Source organism: Coenobita brevimanus, chromosome 23 (assembly GCF_032717465.1).
Source record: "Coenobita brevimanus isolate Jiangsu-jjx chromosome 23, ASM3271746v2, whole genome shotgun sequence".
NCBI classification, from domain to species: Eukaryota; Metazoa; Arthropoda; class Malacostraca; order Decapoda; family Coenobitidae; genus Coenobita; species Coenobita brevimanus.
In genome coordinates, this window is record NC_136976.1 from 56842185 (window position 1) to 56860833 (window position 18649).

At 42.6% G+C, this 18649-nt stretch overlaps 1 protein-coding gene across 1 annotated transcript in view; it reads left to right on the forward strand.

Annotated features, from left to right (window-relative positions):
* Positions 1 to 18649, forward strand: part of mbo (Nuclear pore complex protein Nup88) — a 177059-nt gene that overhangs the window by 72541 nt on the left and 85869 nt on the right. The window contains exons 8-9 of the mRNA XM_080267290.1: positions 4018 to 4103; positions 4539 to 4777. Of these exons, the coding sequence (XP_080123416.1) occupies positions 4018 to 4103; positions 4539 to 4777 (325 nt within the window). The remainder of the gene's footprint in view (positions 1 to 4017; positions 4104 to 4538; positions 4778 to 18649) is intronic.

Here is an 18649-nt window from a genome sequence, read left to right on the forward strand (position 1 = left end):
CCCTCTTCTGTCTTTCTTTCCTTCATTCTTTCCACTTCCTTCAGCCTGTGGGTGACTCTACACTGAGTGACAAGTCAAATGGTTTCCTGTGCACCAGGAAACCATGTACTACACTGGGTGGTAACGATATACTGTAACCAAATTTTTGCACCTGGTGGTTTAGTGGGTAATTATTGCGCTCCAATCGGATTGAGCCGGTGAAGGTTTATATCCAAGGGATGGTTGGGGTTGATTGCTCATGTAATGCCACTCAGGGATGAGTGAGGCTGGTCACTCTCATCTTAAATGTCAGGACCAACTGCCTAGCCCTGGGCTTCTATGCTCCTCATGGGGCAATGTAGGATTGGATGATGGATGGATGGATAGGACATACAGACAGAGGGAGACAGTTTCAGAGTTGACCTGTTGCATAAATGAAGGACTGGGAGTAATGGTTAACTCTTGCATTAGAGAGTTGGGCAGAAAAGAGATGAGAGTTTGTTGCTAGACAGGTGCTATGTGCCCACTGTAGAGGTGAAGAGATGCAAGCAGATAGTTCAGAGGAGCAGTGACCATTGAAGTAGCGGTAGAAAAGAGAGAAAGATGCAACGGTACCGCGAAGAGACAAAGGTTGAAGGGAGCCAGTATGAGGAGGAGAGTTAATGAGACGAAAAGCCTTTGACTCCACTGTATTGGGAAGAGCTGTATGTGGGGAGCCTCCCCACACGTGAGATTTGTACTCTACACAGGGGCGAATAAAACCTGTGTATAAAGTTAACAATGTGCAGAGGTGAAGAAGGTACGGAGTCGGCTTAGCACCCCTAATCTCTTGGAAGCAGATTTTACGTGAGATGTAATATGATCTTTCCAAGATGAATCCTGAGTGAATGAAACCCCAATCATGTTCAAGGATGATGCAGGATTGAGTTGGATATTATTAAACATTACTGGGTACTTCTGTGGAATATTTTGACGGGTTGATAGGTGTAAAAACTGAGTCTTTGATGCATTAAAAACAACAAGATTATTTTTTACCCCCGTCAGAGATATGAACCAGATCAGACATTAGGTGTGCCATAGTCTCATCCCTTGTTTGTTGAAGTAACTGCTGAGATGGACATTGCAGGAACTGAATGGAAAGGTGAAGGATGGAATCATCAACGTACGAGTGGATAGGGTTAGATGTACAGCTTAGATCATTGATGAATAAAAGGAAGAGAGGTGGTGATAGGACAGACCCCTGAGGAACACCACTGTTGATAGATCTAGGAGAAGAACGATGGCTGTCTACAACAGTGGCTATAGAACGACCAGAAAGGAAGCTATAGATGAAGACAGTTAGAAGGATAGAAACCATAAGAGGGCAGTTTGGAGATTAAAGATTTATGCCAGACTCGATCGAAAGCCTTTGAGATGTCAAGTGCAATGGCAAAGCTTTCGCCAAAGTCCCGAAAGGAGGATGACCAGGAGTCTGAAAGGTATTGTAGATGAGAAGATCACCAGTGGAGCGTCCCTGACAGAACCCATACTGACGATCAGATGGAAGGTTGTGATAGGAAAGATGCTTTAAAATTTTTCTGTAAATAATGGACTCAGAAACTTTTGAGACACTTCTTTTGGACTGGCTGAATGAGAGCAAAGTTCCAGCAAGAAGGAAAGGTACAAGTAGAAAGACAAAGGGTAAGAGTTTACCTAGGCAGGGTGTAAGCACAGAAGCACAGTTCTTGAGGACAACAGGAGTGACTCCATCAGGCCCATATGCCTTGTTAGTATTGAGGCCAGTGATGGCAGAAAATACATCAGCTGAAGAAATTTTAATGTCAGTGATGAGGAAGTCAGAGGGGGGAAGTGATGGAAGAACAACTCCGGAATCATCTAAGGTGGAATTGGAGGAGAAAGTCTGAGAGAAGAGGTCTGCTTTATCAGTTGAAGAAATAGCTACAGAGCCATCAGAGTAGAAAAGAGGAGGGAAGGATGATGAGGTAAAGTTGTTAGAAAGGGTTTTGGCAAGGTGCCAGAAGGAGTGGGAAGAATTTGAGTTGGAGAGTTGAGAGCATTTGATACTGATGAAATTTTTTTAGCAGAGCGAAGGACAGACTTAACACGATTCCGGGCAGAAACATAAAAAGGATGTGATTCAGAGGTGGGTTGGCTGTGGTACCTTTTATAGGCCCTCTGTTGTGGACAGCGTTAGAACAAGCGTGATTAAACCAAGGCTTTCTTGCATTAGTCAGAGGATATGAGAAGGGAATGTATGCTTTCATGCCTGAAAGAATAACCTCTGTAATGCGCAAGGCACACTCAGATGGCTCCATACCTTGGAAGCAATAATGGTTCCAGGGAAAATCAAAGAATTACTGCCTGAGGGCCTCCCAATCCGCAGCTCCAAAGTGCCACAGTCGATGTTTCTTTGGAGGGTCCACAGGCCGTACCGGAGCAATAGGACAGGTTAAGGTAATAAGGTTGTGATCAGGGGAGCCCAACGGAGAGGAAAGATTATCAGTGTAAGCAGAAGGATTAGTTGTAAGGAAGAGGTCAAGTATGTTAGAGCTCTTTCCAGGACAGTCAGGGATACAGGTGGGATGCTGTACAAGCTGCTCTAGGTCATTAAGGATAGAAAAGATGTAGGCTTGTTCACCAGGTGGATCAGTGAAAGGAGAGGAGAGCCAAAGGTGGTGGTGAACATTGAAATCTCCCAGAATGGAGATTTCAGAGAAAAGAGAAATGGATAGAATGTGTTCCTTCGTAGAAGTAAGATGGTGAAAGAATTTTTCAGTCAGTAGAATTGTGGGGTAGGTAAACAGCGCAGATATATTTAGTCAGAGAATGACAGGAAAGTCGAAGCCAGAGAGTAAAGAATTCAGAAGACTCAAGTTCAGGAACACGAGAGCAAGATTAGTCACTGCATACATATTCACAACAGCCACCTTTGGCTTTGAAATGAGTATAGGGAAAGTATATAACCAGCTATAACCATATTCCTTTCAGATATTAAGAGGGACCACAGTTATATTTCTGTAAAGTTACAGCTTTACAGTTTTTGTGATTTTCTGTAAAACTTGTAACAAAAAAAACACTGAGAAGATTTGAATTCAGTACTTTCCACTAGGCTAAATGGCAAAATATTAAATTGAAATTCTCAGCAAACATTTTTATCATAGGATTTTCAACCAGGGAAGTGAGGATGGAAGTAAAAAATTTTCCGCATGACAGTATTGTGATACCAACTCTGAAGCTTGGACCTTGTGGGAGGGACACAAGTCAAGAGTGAGAGCAGTGGAAATGAGTTATATGAGAGGAGCATGTGAAGTCACATGGAGAGACAGACTGACAAATGAGGTTGTGAAGGAGCATTGTGGTGTGGATGTGGATGTGATAGGAAGCGTTAGGAGAAATATATTAAAGTGGTTTGGACGTGGAGAGGATGGAGAGTGAGAGATTGACGAGGAGAGTGTATATGAGTGAGGTGGAGGGGGAGGGGAGTGAGGGGGGAGGCCAAGGATAAGATGGAGGTATGGTGTGGAGAGGTACATGTGAGAGGAGTGTGTGAGCTGGGAGCAGGGCAGTGAAACGGCGAGGGATAGGGCGACATGGAGGCAGTTTGTTTGTGGCCACCCCATACAGGATTAAAGCATCTGGCAATAGATAAACAGATTTTCAACCAAATAGCTGTATCTCAGTTGGTTTCTGAGGTATTTCAATTTCAAAAATGCAGTATTATCGCCATAAAAGTGTATGACCTTCAAGAATGAGTCAGGGTCATATATATTTGGCACATTACAGTACTTGGGATACTGTAGGGCACCTTCCTTTATAATATCATCAAGATATAAGATAAAAAAGGACAAAGAAAAATAACAGTACCTACCAAACAATAAGCTTCGGTATCCATATGGCTAAGCTTAATAGTAATTGCCTTTTGGGGGTTTTAGCTGATATATTCAGCACATATTTCCCCTCATTAGCAATTTGGACCGCTAGGTGCATGATTTTGCTTAATGTAAAGTAGATATTAATGTAAGTGTTTCACATTTGCAGGTACTGGGTGAGTCATGATGCAGGGATGCATATAGTTACACTCCCTCTGGTAGAAAATTTCATTCAGTTCAGCAAGACCACTGAGGGTAAGTTTGTGATCTCATTACGTTTGTAATTGTTTACGGAAGTATAGCTTTTGAAATACTGTATTTTAGTCAATATTGATTACTTTAACTTTTGTTAGTGCTGGGGGAGTGTTCATTTTCTGCCACAGATTGAATTTTCAGTCACACAAACCTTACCTTTTCATAAGACATAATGCTGCAAGATTGATTATTTGATGTTGGTTGGAGCATAAACTTGGTATAGTCATCGCGTATGTTAGAATAATATCATATTGATTGGAATAATTTGAAATGATAATGTTTTGCCTGTTTCATTGTAATATAAACTACAATATGGAACAATGGGTAGCCAACAAGTATTTATTTTATGGTATTTTAGTGATGGTATTACTTTAGTAGTAATAACAAAAGAAATTGTGGTTATGCTTATGTAGTGATTATGTTTATCTTGTGCAGAAGCTGATTTCCCAGAAGGTGAAAGTGAGTGTATAGTAGAGCATTTGGTGTGCACACGGTCAGTAACGGGAGGAGATGGAATACCAGTGACGGGGGTGGTGGCCGGGCCAGCACATTCTCTACTGGTACTTTTGGCCTCAGGCAGGATCATCACCCTCACCCTTCCCCCTGCCCTTCATCCACAGGTCTCACAGCCACGCACACCTCCATCACACCACGCAATTTCTCCATTGCGTAAGGTAAAGCACAAATATTAAAATGCACTTGCCTTTAGATAATAATTGTTACATGCCAAATTATGGTACTGCATGCTGATATTGAACAAGAGTACAGTACAGGGTTTTGAAGTAAGAATCATAAACTGAAACTAAATGTTGCAAAGAGCAAAATGATAGTTGATAAGTACTGCACTGTACAGTACATGTGTTGGGCCTCGAATGGTGCTTGTCACATAAATTTTAAGTGTTCTTTATGAAAATTTAAAAAAAGAAATTGCTTAAGCAGTATCGTATCATTTATAAAGACTCCAGCATACTTGCATATGTCGGCCTTGATCACTAAATGGCGACTGTCTGTACTTCTCACTCTCTGGCAGCCTCCCTCTTCTGTCCCATATTCCTGAGGTCACACTGTATGACCTTATCCCAGGTCTTTTTTGGTCTGCTTCTCGCAACCTTATCCCCGACGTTTACACTTCTCACCTTCAGCACCCAGTTGTCATCCTCCAACATCTCAACATGCCCAAACTCTCTAAATCTACCCCTCTTCATCACAACCTCAAGTCCCAGCCTGCCTCTCAGCTCTTCAGTTGCAGTGTTAGGACTCCATATTATAAATACAATTAATTATAGAAAACATGATAGATAGATAGATAGACAGAGCACCAGGCAAGCCTGGGAACGGGAAATGAGCTTGCAAGTTTAAGTGAGGAAATGTTGACAATACACTGGAAGCAGCAAGTCAGGGGATGATATAGGTAGTGTGTCAGCGAGATAAGCATACGAACAATGCCTAGTGACCATACACACACATACACCCCTACTCACACACAGGTTTCTTGAACATTCCAACAACAGTGTAACACACGTGACACAACCCCTGCTACACCAGAATTTAGGAAGCAGAGCTCAGAAGGAGGCTAGCTATAGAACCGATAGGTAGTGGAGAGAGTGAACAAGAAGAGGGGTCCAACTAGACTTACTTAGTATATTAAGTCTCTGTAATACATACACTGCTCAACTTAAGATTTTCTGTGAAGATAATAAATCAAGATCAACTCCCTGTATTCATCTTTAACTCCTACTACTATTCAGTTATCAAAATAATAATAAAAACTCAAGACTCACTTATTACAAGAATCGAGAGTCACATTGGTGTCGGTTCTATAGCTAGCCTCCTTCTGAGGTCTGCTTCCTAAATTCTGGTGTAGCAGGGGTCGTGTCACGTGTGTTACACTGTTGTTGGAATGTTCTAGAAACCTGTGTGTGAGTATGTGTGTATGTGTGTGTATGGTCACTAGGCATTGTTCGTATGCTTATCTCGCTGACACATTACCTATATCATCCCCTGACTTGCTGCTTCCAGTGTATTATCAACATTTCCTCACTTACACTTGCAAGCTCATTTCCCGTTCCCAGGCTTGCCTGGTGCTCTGTCTATCTATCTATCTATCTATCATGTTTTCTATAATTAATTGTATTTATAATATGGGGTCCTAACATTAGTCCTAGACCTCCTTCCAGGCCTTACATTCAAGGACACACTAAACGTCCATCTAATCACTGTCATTTCTGTATGTTTGAGCCTACAAATACTGTATCCTTTTCCATAACTGCTCAGGCCTCACTACGATATGGCGTTACACTCCTGACACATGCCACACACAAAGATTTCCTAGTATCTTAGACCAGTTTTTGTATACAGTATATGAGGTGCTACCCAAAAGTTCCAGTAATTTGAACAGAGGGAGCCAACTGTTTGTAGTTTTGCCTTTTGCTGCTAGGAGGAGTCAGCAGCACCCCTTGTGCTTCAGCGTGGCCTCGGCCATGTCTATGAGTGGGCGTGCTGTTGAGCTACCCTTACTATTGTAACATGGTGTTTAGGTGGTTTGGCGGTTTTGCAATGGCATCACAGAAAAAAGAACCTGCATCAAGTTCTGCTTCAAGATCAACAAGACAGCTGCAGAACTCACCGGTTGCTTCAGCAAGCTTTTGGTGACAATGCCATGCCCCAAAGCAGAACATTTTTCTGGTACAACTGGTTCAAGGAAGGATGAAAAACACTTAACGCGGTAGTCATTCCCAACCCACCTATTCACCTGACCTTGCCTGCTGTGACTTTTTCCTGTTTCCCAAGCTGAAATTACGACTGAAAGGGTGTCGATTTGACTCTATTGAGGAGATCCAGACAGAGTCACGGAAGGTGCTCAAGACCATCACGCCTGAAGCCTTCCAGGGATGCATGAACTTGTGGAAAAAATGCCGTGACCACTGTATACATGCCCAAGGGGACTACTTTGAAGGTAACTGTGGGAACTAGCTGGTAAGGTAACATATTTTCCTACAGTATTCAAATTACTGGAACTTTTGGGTAACACTTCTTGTATGTATATATAAATATATATATATATATATATATATATATATATATGCTTGTGTGTGTTTGTATATACAGTAAAACCTTGATATAACGGACTTCAGTAGACCGAAATTAGCTTTTATTAGACTCTAGGAGCTACCGGACTAAATTCCTATATATGAGAAAAAGTCCGATAAAGCCAGAAGCAGTCCAGACTGCCTGACCACTTCAGCTATGTTCACCACAATACGGTAAATAAAAGACATGTTTATCAGTGTACAGTACAGTACAATATTATTATATATATTACACCATTTGATTAATGTAGTGAAGTTATAATACAATACAGTACCACAATGGTAGTCAGAATAGTTTAAGAACCTTTCATGGGATCCAGACTAATGTCTCATATATCGGAAAAAGTCTGGATTAGCAGGGGGAAGTCCGGATGTCGCTTTTATTGGAATTTCACATTTTACGTAATGGTTTGGGCCCCAGTTAGTCTGTTATAGTGAGGTCTTACTGTATATGTATATATACATACCAGGGCGCTTGCTAACTGCCGATGGTTGCGAGCCACTTGGCTCCTAAGGTTTCAGATTTACGAGCCAAATAATTTTTTAGTAGCCAAACTGACAACGAGCTGTCGGTGTGTTTTTAAACATTCACAGTGGCGACAAGGAAAGACTTAATAATCGATCACAACGTGCTTTTTTGTTCATTTAAGTGAGATTTACTTATTTTGTAGTTTACTGGGTTTTGAAGTGAATGTGTTTTCTCCTCGCCAAAAGGCAACTTGCATGTAAAATTTGTTCGCCGAAGGGAAAAAATACTCACATTTGCGAGCTGTGGCTCGCCAAACGAGAGCCCTGCATACATACTATACATACGTATACAGTATATACTTGTGTGTGTGTGTGTGTGTGTGTGTGTGTGTGTGTGTGTGTATGTATACACTGTATATATATATATATATATATATATATATATATATATATGGTGACATGTAGAGAGGTGTATGGTATGTAGGAGGACTATTGGGCCTTGAGTGCAGGCTGTGAAGCCTATGCCCAGAGTCAGACACATAAATATATATACTGTATATATATATATATATGTATATATATATATTTATATATGTATATATATATATTTATATATATGTATATATATATATTTAGCTGTGCGTGACAGAAATAAATGGAGAGAAATTGTGAATGAATAAGTGATGACGCAGCCCTGAGGGGATATTCTCCCGCTTTTGGTCTGATCAGCTAGTCAGGTCAGGTGCGGGTAAGGGGATGGGTCTGTTATGATGTGGCAGGGGTAAACCAGTTCTGCTGTCGGGCCCTGCTGTGGATGTCACTGATTGCATTGCGCAGTTGACCCTTGTGCATTGTGATGCAGTGAGGATCTGTCCGTTCTCCCCTTTGGGGCTAAGATGCGAATAAATGTGTTTGAATGGATGAGTAAATGGAGAGTGAGTCGTCCTGTCTCGGCTACCTCCCTTTCCTTGGGGGAAGCAGTCTAGGTATATAGATAGATAGATAGTATGTGGAGTCACATGGAGAGAGAGATTGACAAATGAGGAAGTAAAGGATTGTTGTGGTGTGGATGTGGATGTGATAGGAAGCATTAAGAGAAACACACTGAGGTGGTTTGGACATGTGGAGAATATGGAGAGTGAGCGACTAATGAGGAGAGTGTATGTGAGTGAGGTGGAGGGGGGGGGAGGGAGGGGGAGGCCAAGGATGAGGTGGAGGGATGGAGTGGAGAGGTATATGAGAGAGGGGGGTGTGAGCTGGGAGCAGGGCAATGAAATGGGGGGGGGGACAGCGCGACATGGGTGGGATTTGTTTGTTGCCACCCCTTACGGGATTAAGGCGTCTGGGAATAGGTAGATAGATAGACTGCATCATCAGAATACAACAAATTTGAGATATTCCTTCCATCACCATTCATTACCAGTGCCATCCTTCTCTTCATTACTGTACTTGTGTTTTTACTTCTCTCATCACCCCATCCATATATATATATTGAACAACCATGGGGACATCACACAACCATGTCGCACGCCCACACCGATCGTGAACCATTCACTTAGATGCCCATTTACCCTTACACATGCTTCACTACCATTGTTAGTGCATATTGCTGTTAGTGTGTGTGTGCATGCACTTGTGTTGTTCCGAGTGGTGATGTCATCGGAAGGGTCTTGCAGTATGCAGGTGGAGCCTGCTCACTGGGAGGTGTGAGGCCGGTGAGTTCGATTGTTTCGCATTCCAATACTGGTAGCAGAGCGTAGTTCGAGCATAATGGCGTCGTGCTTAACTAAGTGGCCTCCAAAACTTGAAAATGATTCTGCCTATGAGAGTTGGAAGAAGGGCATCGACATCTGGTGCGAACTGACGGACTTACCGAAAGAGAAGCAAGCTTTAGCAATTCACCTTTCATTGTCAGGAAGAGCGAGGGTGGCGTCTTCAGAAATAGGAGCCTCCACAAACTCCGGATCACTAAATAGCGTGGGGTCACTCCCTGCTCAGAGTTGGTGTACCTTCCTTCAAAAAAATTCCTATCAGGATTATTACTCGTGCATAAAGCATTGTACCAGTATTATTTTCACCTTAGATATCTTACTGATGCTCTAAATGAGATTTACTCTGAAAAGTCCTCCATAGAGTTTACTAAAACTCATTAAAGCTTATTGTTTGTTGTTGCATTCAGCACATTTTTATCAAGTGTTATGAATCTCAGTTTTTGAAAAAATTTATCATACAGTTTCCAAAGATCGTAATCTTTCATTTGGCAAATTTTGATATGATTCTATCCATTATACACTTAGTAATAGTAAGAATTGTACTGTCGAAATCTTATGTGGCCAAGATCAGCGACCCAAATTTTTAAACGTATGGTATTCCTCTTGCTTTGAAAAAACGTCTAATTTCTGCTACAATCTATTTTTCCACATATTTTAGCTGCGCAGTCGACCACGGCACTATATTTTCCGTATTTATCGGCTGATTTCAAAAGGCACGAGCATCAGGTGTGGTGTATACACATCATCAGCGCCACCCTGGGCCCCTGGCGGCAGGCACACAAACTACGCCACGCTGCTCGTGAGAAAGCACCTCCATATGAGCGCAGTGAGTTCATACGATCTTCAATTGTTTAAGTACCATATTTCCTTCACTTGCTATGTAAGATACCATTTTGTTACACCCACTTACCATTTTTTCCTTACAAATGTACATTCGTCACTTAAAAAGACGATGGTGATCAATACTCAGGCAACATAATGCTCGTATGTAGGCTGTCCCAAAACTGAGATGGACGCAGCCTTCCATTTCTTTTATATTTTGATAAAGAAGCCATTTCTTCTCCAGTATTATATGTAGATAAATCAATAAATATCCTATTTTCAGTAAAGTAACATAATTGTATAACAGAGAGTACAGTAATTCAAGTTGACCCCACTTTTGCACTTTACATTAAGGTATCTGGCGAGAGGTGGCATCTTTTTCCAGTTGGTGGGGGCTCCCATTGACGCTGCTAATCTGAAAGAAGATAATGGTGTTCAGATCTTGTTGAACAAATTAAATGGTTTATTTCTCGTGGACAAAGGACGTCGGCAGTTTGCAGCTTTTCATGAATTGTACAGCTTCAGAAGACCTGGTGATGTGAACATTCGTAAGTTCGTGGCAGAATTCAAACATGTTTATTTCAAATCTACGAAGCAGGACATGCAACTGCCGAATCATGTGATGGCTTTTATGCTTCTGGCTTCATGCAAACTTTCAGATAATGAGCAACAACTAGTGATGTCTGCGATAACTGAGGTAACTTACAAAATTATGAAATCTGCCCTGAATCATATTTTCGCTGGGGAAATTTGCGGGCAGAACGATGCATCAGTGTCTGCCAGTGAAGTGAAGAGTGAACCAGGTTTTGGAGTGACGAAGTCAGGGGTGAGGAAACGTTTTATGTTAGGGGTACTCGACGAGGAAGGACACTGTTTCGGAGTGGTGCAGTATGTGATTGAGGTCGTGGTGATTGCCGTTCAACTGTGTCTGCTAGAATTTCCCAACGCTCATCCACCGGCAGGAGGCAGAACCCGCTCGGGCCTGATGGTAAGGTATCGAGGTGTTTAGTATGTGATTCTCGATTTCCTTGGGCACATGACTGTCTGGATGCATACAAAAATAAAGGCAGTTGAGAAGAAAATTATGAAACAGTGCAACTGTCATTATTTATGGGCTCTGTGGATGATACCGCTAGTAGAGGTAAATTACAGACGCTGGTAGAAGAATCTAAGGGATGTGCTGTCCTAGACACAGGGTGTTTTACAACTGTATATGGGGTTGAATGGATCATTTGCTATCTAAGTGAGCTCAGTGATTACGAACGTGAACCTATAATAGAAGAAAAGTCATCCTCAACGTTTACTTTCGCTGATGGTGTCACAGTTTCTTCCCTCAAACATGTTACTCTGCCCTGCTACATTGGTAATATGTGTGTAGCCGTTGTGACTGATGTGGTGAGCTGCAATATTCCCTTGCTGCTGAGCAAACGTTCCATGAAAAAAGCGAAAATGGTGATTGATTTTGAAAGTGACCAGGTCAAAATTTGTGGAACTATCGTTAATTTGAAGTCCTCATCTTCAGGCCATTACTTGCAACCAATTTCTCAGTGACTAGGCCGAGAGTTTTGTGAAACGATCGCACTGGCATCTCTTGGGGGTGATGCAGACAAAACGGCTTCGAAGCTTCACAGGCAATTTGGACACCCAATGTCAGCGAAACTAATCAGACTTATTACAGATGCTGGAATTAAAAGTTCAGAACTGGAGCAGGCTATCAAGGATGTATCTGATGCATACACAGTCTGTTGTAGGTACAAGAGAGCCAAGCCCCGACCTGTAGTCAGTTTGCCCATGACATCTAAGTTTAACAAAGCCATAGCTATGGATTTGAAAGCTTGGGGAAGGCATTATTTCTTGGTCCTTGTTGATTTGGCGACCAAGTACTGCACCGCGATAGTAACTGCGGACAAATGTGCGACCACCATTATCAAAGGAGTATTTCGGAGCTGGATTGTTCTGTTTGACACACCTGGAAAAATTCTTACAGATAATGGGTGTGAATTCAACAATGCTGAAATGTGAACATTGGGAGAGGCCTTTAATATCAAGATCATGACGATATCTGCAGAGGGTCCATGGAGCAACGGAGTATGTGAGCGTCAAAATGCAGTCATAGGTGAAATTGTTAGGAAGATAATGGCTGATAGCCAGTGTGACTTGGATGTGGCCTTGGCTTGGGCTGTATCGGCAAGAAATGCTCTCACCAATTATGCAGGTTTTTCTCCTAACCAACATGTATTTGGTCAAAACCCTGGCCTGCCTAATATGTATGCAAATGATCCTCCAGGCTTGGAACTTACATCACCATTGAAAATTGTGAGGGACAATTTAAACACTCTTCATTTAGCAAGAAAAGAGCTTATAAAGACTGAATCGGGTGAACGTTTGGCTATTGCTGTGTGGCACAACATACGTTCGAGTGACTTAAACGACATCCAGAATGAAGATGAAGTCTTCTACAAAAGAAATGACAGTCATGAATGGCATGGTCCTTGAATTGTAATAGGCAGAGATGGAAAACAAATTCTGGTGAGACACGGCAGTGTCTACGTGCTAGTGCATGTGTGTCATCTAGTACGTGCTCCAGAACAGAATACTACAATTGGAGACGGCGTCAGTAGTTATGAGAAGAAAAATGTAGTCCAAGAGAAGCCTAATGACAATTCTTCGCAAGTATTGAATGACTATCCACTGGATGACGAGTTGGAAAATGGTGCAATTCTGGATGATCAGCCTCCCACAGTTTCTCTTCAAGTTACTGAGCCTCCCAATTTTCTATTGGTCAGTGTATAAAGGGAATACATTCAGAAACAGGAGAGTTGGTGACTGAAAGGATTGTGAGTCGGGCAGGTAAAGCCACTGGAAAGTACAAACTATCTATCTATCTATCTATTGCCAGACGCCACAATCCTGTAAGGAGTGGCCATTTGACTTTGAGTTATTTGTTTTATGGGGAGGGGCACTAATCCTCCACCAACCCACTTGTTGACACGTAGGGAGCACGTATGGTTTGGTTATATGGTTACCACCCAGCGTAGTAAATGGTATCTTGGCTTACAGGAAACCATTTGGCTTGTCACTCAATGTAAAGCCACCTGTAAAGGAAAGAAAAGCAATAAGAAGTGACAGGAAAGATGGGAGAAATATGAAGAGAGGAGGGCAGACAGAAAAAGAATGATAAAGGCTAAGGAAGAAGTAGGCAGCTCTGCATCAAGTGAGTGGATGATGGTCGCCACCACCTACCACAACAAAACACTGCTACAAAATGAAGAGGGACTCTGATGGCAGTATTGATTGGGTGGATCTGCAAAATGATATTAGCACGTGGGAAGTAGTTGATGATGGCGCAGAGATGTTTGTTCTTTTCAACTCTGAGGACGTATTATGCGCCAAGGAAAAAGAAATTACAAACTGGCAGAATAATGATGTCTATGAGGAAGTAGATGATGTTGAGCAAGATGCCATAACGGTTCGATGGGTTGTGACGGAAAAAATGAAAAACAGAAAGCCGATTGTTAAAGCCCGTTTAGTCACCAAAGGATTTGAGGAAGACAGTGGATCTCCGGAAAGACTCTCTTACATGCTCAAAAGAGGCTGTGCATTTGGCACTTTCTTTTGCCTCCACCAACCAATGGGATTGCCACGATATGGATGTGAAAGCTGCGTATCTGTAAGGTAACGACATTGAGCGAGTTGTTCATTTGCGTCCTCCACCTGAATATGCAAACGGTGAGCTGTGGAGACTAAAGAAAATGGTTTACGGTCTTTGTGATGCTGCTAGGCAATGGTACCTGTGCTTTAAAGATCAGTTATTGAGTCTCGGAGCTCGTGTCATCACTGGATTCAGCACTGTTCTCTTGGAGTAATAGTGGCAAGGTCGAAGGCATAGTATGCACTTATGTCGATGATTTCCTTTGGGGTGGTACACGTGAGTTCGAGCAGCAAGTGATAAACCGTTTGAGCCAAATATTCCTCATCGGCGGTTCGGAATCAAAAGCTTTCAAATACAGTAATCCCTCCAATATCCGACGTAACAGGGCCATAGGCAGGGCCGGATATTGGGCCCCAGCTTATGGACTTGTACTTATGGACCCTAACTCAGAGAAACACCTATACAACTCCCTCTGGACATGCATAGCACCTATTTAAGACCCAAATCACACCAGTAAGGGACATAAAAGACTGAAATAAATGCAAAAGAACCATAAAATGAGGTTTTAGAGGTGAGTTTATACAATATTAAACATTCTGGGTACTTACAAGTCCCTGGCTTCTGGACTGGTTTGAACTGCCAGTTTGCAGTCCACAGTTAATCCTCTGCACTCTAAATTCGAATTTCTTAACACTGCACAACACTGTAAATTCCTGTGTGTTCTAGTGGCGAGGTATTGCAGTTTATTCACTGTTTATTCACAAAAAACAAGCATCTGTGGCTTGCACTGCTATGAGCATCTGCTCTCGATCGGAGTTAAGCTGTGACTGTTGATGTTGGTGGGGTAACAGAGTTGCCAGATCGCAACGGCCACATTACCAATCTCCTCAGCTTTCATTACCAAATTTAACTTTTCATTACCAAATTCATAAAGCTAGCATTTATTCTTCACTAATTACATATACAAGTGGAAATACATGTAATCACTCTCCTTATAATTAACACCATGTTGATTATTTTCATGCTATGTAGGGTAGCAGATTAATCAGAGAGAGCAAACAATCCACCATCTCCATCCTGTGTATCCTCATACATGTGAAAAATCCATTTGGTAATGCATTACACTCAACCCTCGGCTATCACGGGTTCCACTATAGCGTATCTCGCTATCACGCCAAAATAAAAAACTACCCAAATACCTTTATCATGCACTAAATGCCTGCTATCGCGCACTGCAAATGTTCGAAAATATCAAAAAGGCCAGGCTTCAGTGCTCCACCCAGCCAACAAAAGCTTCACTCCGTGATTGGTTGTGTGACGTCAGCGACAGCCGAGCGTTGATTGGCTGCCTGACAGTCTCCTGCCCGCCAAACCATTCAAGTGCACGTCCTCAGACCGTGAACAGTGATAGCGAGAACAATAACCTTTTTAATGAAATGACCATGGCCAACGTTCCCCCTCCCCGTCCCCCTACCATCACCCAATATAATGCTGTGGCACCTGGCAGGGAAATAAAGAAGAGGAAGAACCTAAGTTATGCAGATAAACTGGAAATGTGAAACTTATAGAGAATGGTGAGTCCAAGCGAAGTGTGGGGAAGAAACATAACATTAGTGAATCAACTGTGAGGGGTGTTTATAAGAATCGTGATCACATCATAAAAAATGCTCATTTTTAGACTATTATATATCAATATGTGGTACAATAAAGGTATCTTAGGGGTAAATATTGAGGTCATGGCACCAATTAGAATTATTACCATAAGTTCTTCTATTCGGCTATCACGGTTTCGGCTACAGCGCAGCCATAGCGGGACCAATTGGGAGTGATAGCCGAGGGTTGAGTGTATTCTGATTCATTACCAAACGAATTTTTCATTACCAAATTGGCCCACACTTGGTAATGAAAAATACCAAATGGCAACCCTGACAGGGGAGGGGGGAGTGGGGAGGAAGGAATGGGCGAAGGGACCATGGTGTAACAGCTGTTCGGCGCTAGGCGGCAATTTTAAAGTACGGGTGGGAAAAAAGTCAGATTTTTTTCAAATTTTTTGCGGTTTTTGGCCCATTTTAGGAATATTGGATCCCAGGATGATTATGTCCGGTTAGTGGGGATGTTCGGATATTGGGCATTTGGATTTTAGAGGGATTACTGTACATTGGTCTAAATGTCGTCTCCAACTTCGATGGCAGCGTAACGCTTGACCAGTTTCAGTACGCTTCGTCTTTGAAACCAGTCACGCTGAGCAGACATCGTGCAGCAGTAAAATCAGGAGAGCTGTCCAAGTCTGAGAAAACTGAGTACTGAGCATTAATTGGGCAACCAAATTGGATTGCCACACATACTCAACTAGATATTGCCTTTGATGTGTGTGAGTTGAGTATGACTAGCAACCGAGCTACCGTAGCAGATTTGCTTAGGCTCAACAAGATGATCGCAAGGGTGAAGACTGACAACATGAAGCTATACATTCCAAGAATGGGGTCGCTCGATGAATGTTATATAGAGTGCTTTTCGGATGCTTCTTTTGCCAACCTTGTAGGCAATAGGTCTCATGGAGGTTTTGTAATCTTCTTATGAGATGCTAGTGAGGAGAGATGTCCCATATTCTGGCAGACTAGAATGATCAGGCGGGTCGTCAAATCTACTTTATCTGCTGAAATGTTGGTGCTGCTTGAATGTGCTGAAACTGCTGTATATCTCACCAACATATTGCGTTAGGTTTCTGGGTGTGGAGATTTCAAGATCAAGTGTTTCGTCGATAACAAGAGTCTGGTAGACGCCTTTTGCTCCTGCCTGTACGAGTGTAGAAGACAGAAGATTGCACATTGATATTGCTGTATTACAAGACATGTTGGAGCGAGGGGAGATTGATGAAGTGTCTTGGGTGGATACATCACGACAACTGGCTGACTGTCTCAACAAGAAAGGTGCCTTGACTGAGCGGCTCCATGCAGCAGTCAGCCGGGACTAGAAGGATTATAATACTTCAAGGGACACCACATGTCTGTATGTGGTTACAGACTGGGTCTTAATGGTGCTTAAACAAAAGTCTGTGTATTGGATACATACTGTAGTGTGTGTAGGATGCCAATAATCCATTCAGTTTCGTCCTTGGAATCTTTCATCAAATTAAGAAGAGAGGACGAGAGTGTTAGTGCATATTGCTGTTAGTGTGTGTGTGCGCACGCACTTGTTACATTCCGAGTGATGACATCATCGGAAGGGTCTTGCGGTATGCAGGCGGAGCCCTCTCACTGGGAGGTGTGAGGCCAGTGAGTTTGGTTGTTTCGCATGCCAATAACCATCATAAAAACCCTTGACCGCACCTTGCAGCTTACCATCTGCACTGTACCTGCAAAGAACCTTCCACAGTCTCTCTCTGTCTACTTTGTTGTGTGCTTTTCCATATCCACGAATGCCTCAAACACCCACCGATCCTTCCCACACCATCCAGTCCCCCAACTCCTCCCATTCCAACCCATCCTAATCCACCTCAACCCTTACCTCCATCACAACCTCCTCCTACACCTTCCCCGCCACCCACACCACCTCCCCCCCATGCTGCAGCAGCCAACACACATCACACACACAACATAAACATCCTTCAGTTAAACATAGATGGCATAAACACCAAAAAACAAGAACTCACACAGTTCATCAAACAACAGAACATACACATTGCCATCTTACAAGAAACAAAACCACAAAGAGCACAGAAAACACCGACATTTCATAACTTCACCACCATTCGACAAGAACGGGCCAACGGCGGTGGACTCATCACCCTGGTACACAAATCCATCAACTTTGCAGATACCAGAGCACACACAAAGATACTTCTTCCCCCACATGACACCACAACAGAAATACAGTCAATTAAAATACGCATTGGTAACAAATCACACATAACAATCGCTAACACATACATTCCCCCCCAATCGTCCCCCACAGTACCACACAATTACTCTCCACAGATACACCGCATCACTAACATACCCAACGTCATCCTAGGTGGTGATTTCAGTGCCAAGTCGTCGGCCTGGCTTGTCAACAACCCTGACACAGACAGAGGGCTGGTACTACAATTCCAGACAGATCATCTTTTCATACTGAACAATCTAGACCAACATACCCATATCCCACACCAAGCCTTCTTCCTCTCATCATCCTCAGCCATCACCTTCTGCTCCCCAAACCTCGCTCCCATTACATCCTGGAGAGTGGTCAAAACCATAGGTTCTGATCACCTCCCAGTCATCATCACTATCAAAACCAGAATCACTCCATCTGGCCACAAACACACATACACTGATTATAAGAGAGCCAACTGGGAGGCCTTTGTAACTGAAACAGAACAACATTTCGAAACACTAAACAATACACCCATCACAAACATCATCACCGCTGTGCACAGTTTCAGTACAGTTTTACAAAACTCAGACAAAAGACACATCCCTAGAGGCAACACATACACTGATTATAAGAGAGCCAACTGGAAGGCCTTTGTAACTGAAACAACAACATTTCGAAACACTAAACAGTACACTCATCACAAACATCATCACCACTGTGCACACATTCAATACAATTATACAAAATGCAACAAAAGACACATCCCTAGAGGCAACAGAACGAGACACAACCCCAACTTCATACCAGAAATTCAAGGCCTCATCAGACAATGGGATACATTGCGACACTCCCCAACACCGCATACACAAGACATCGTACAACAAATAC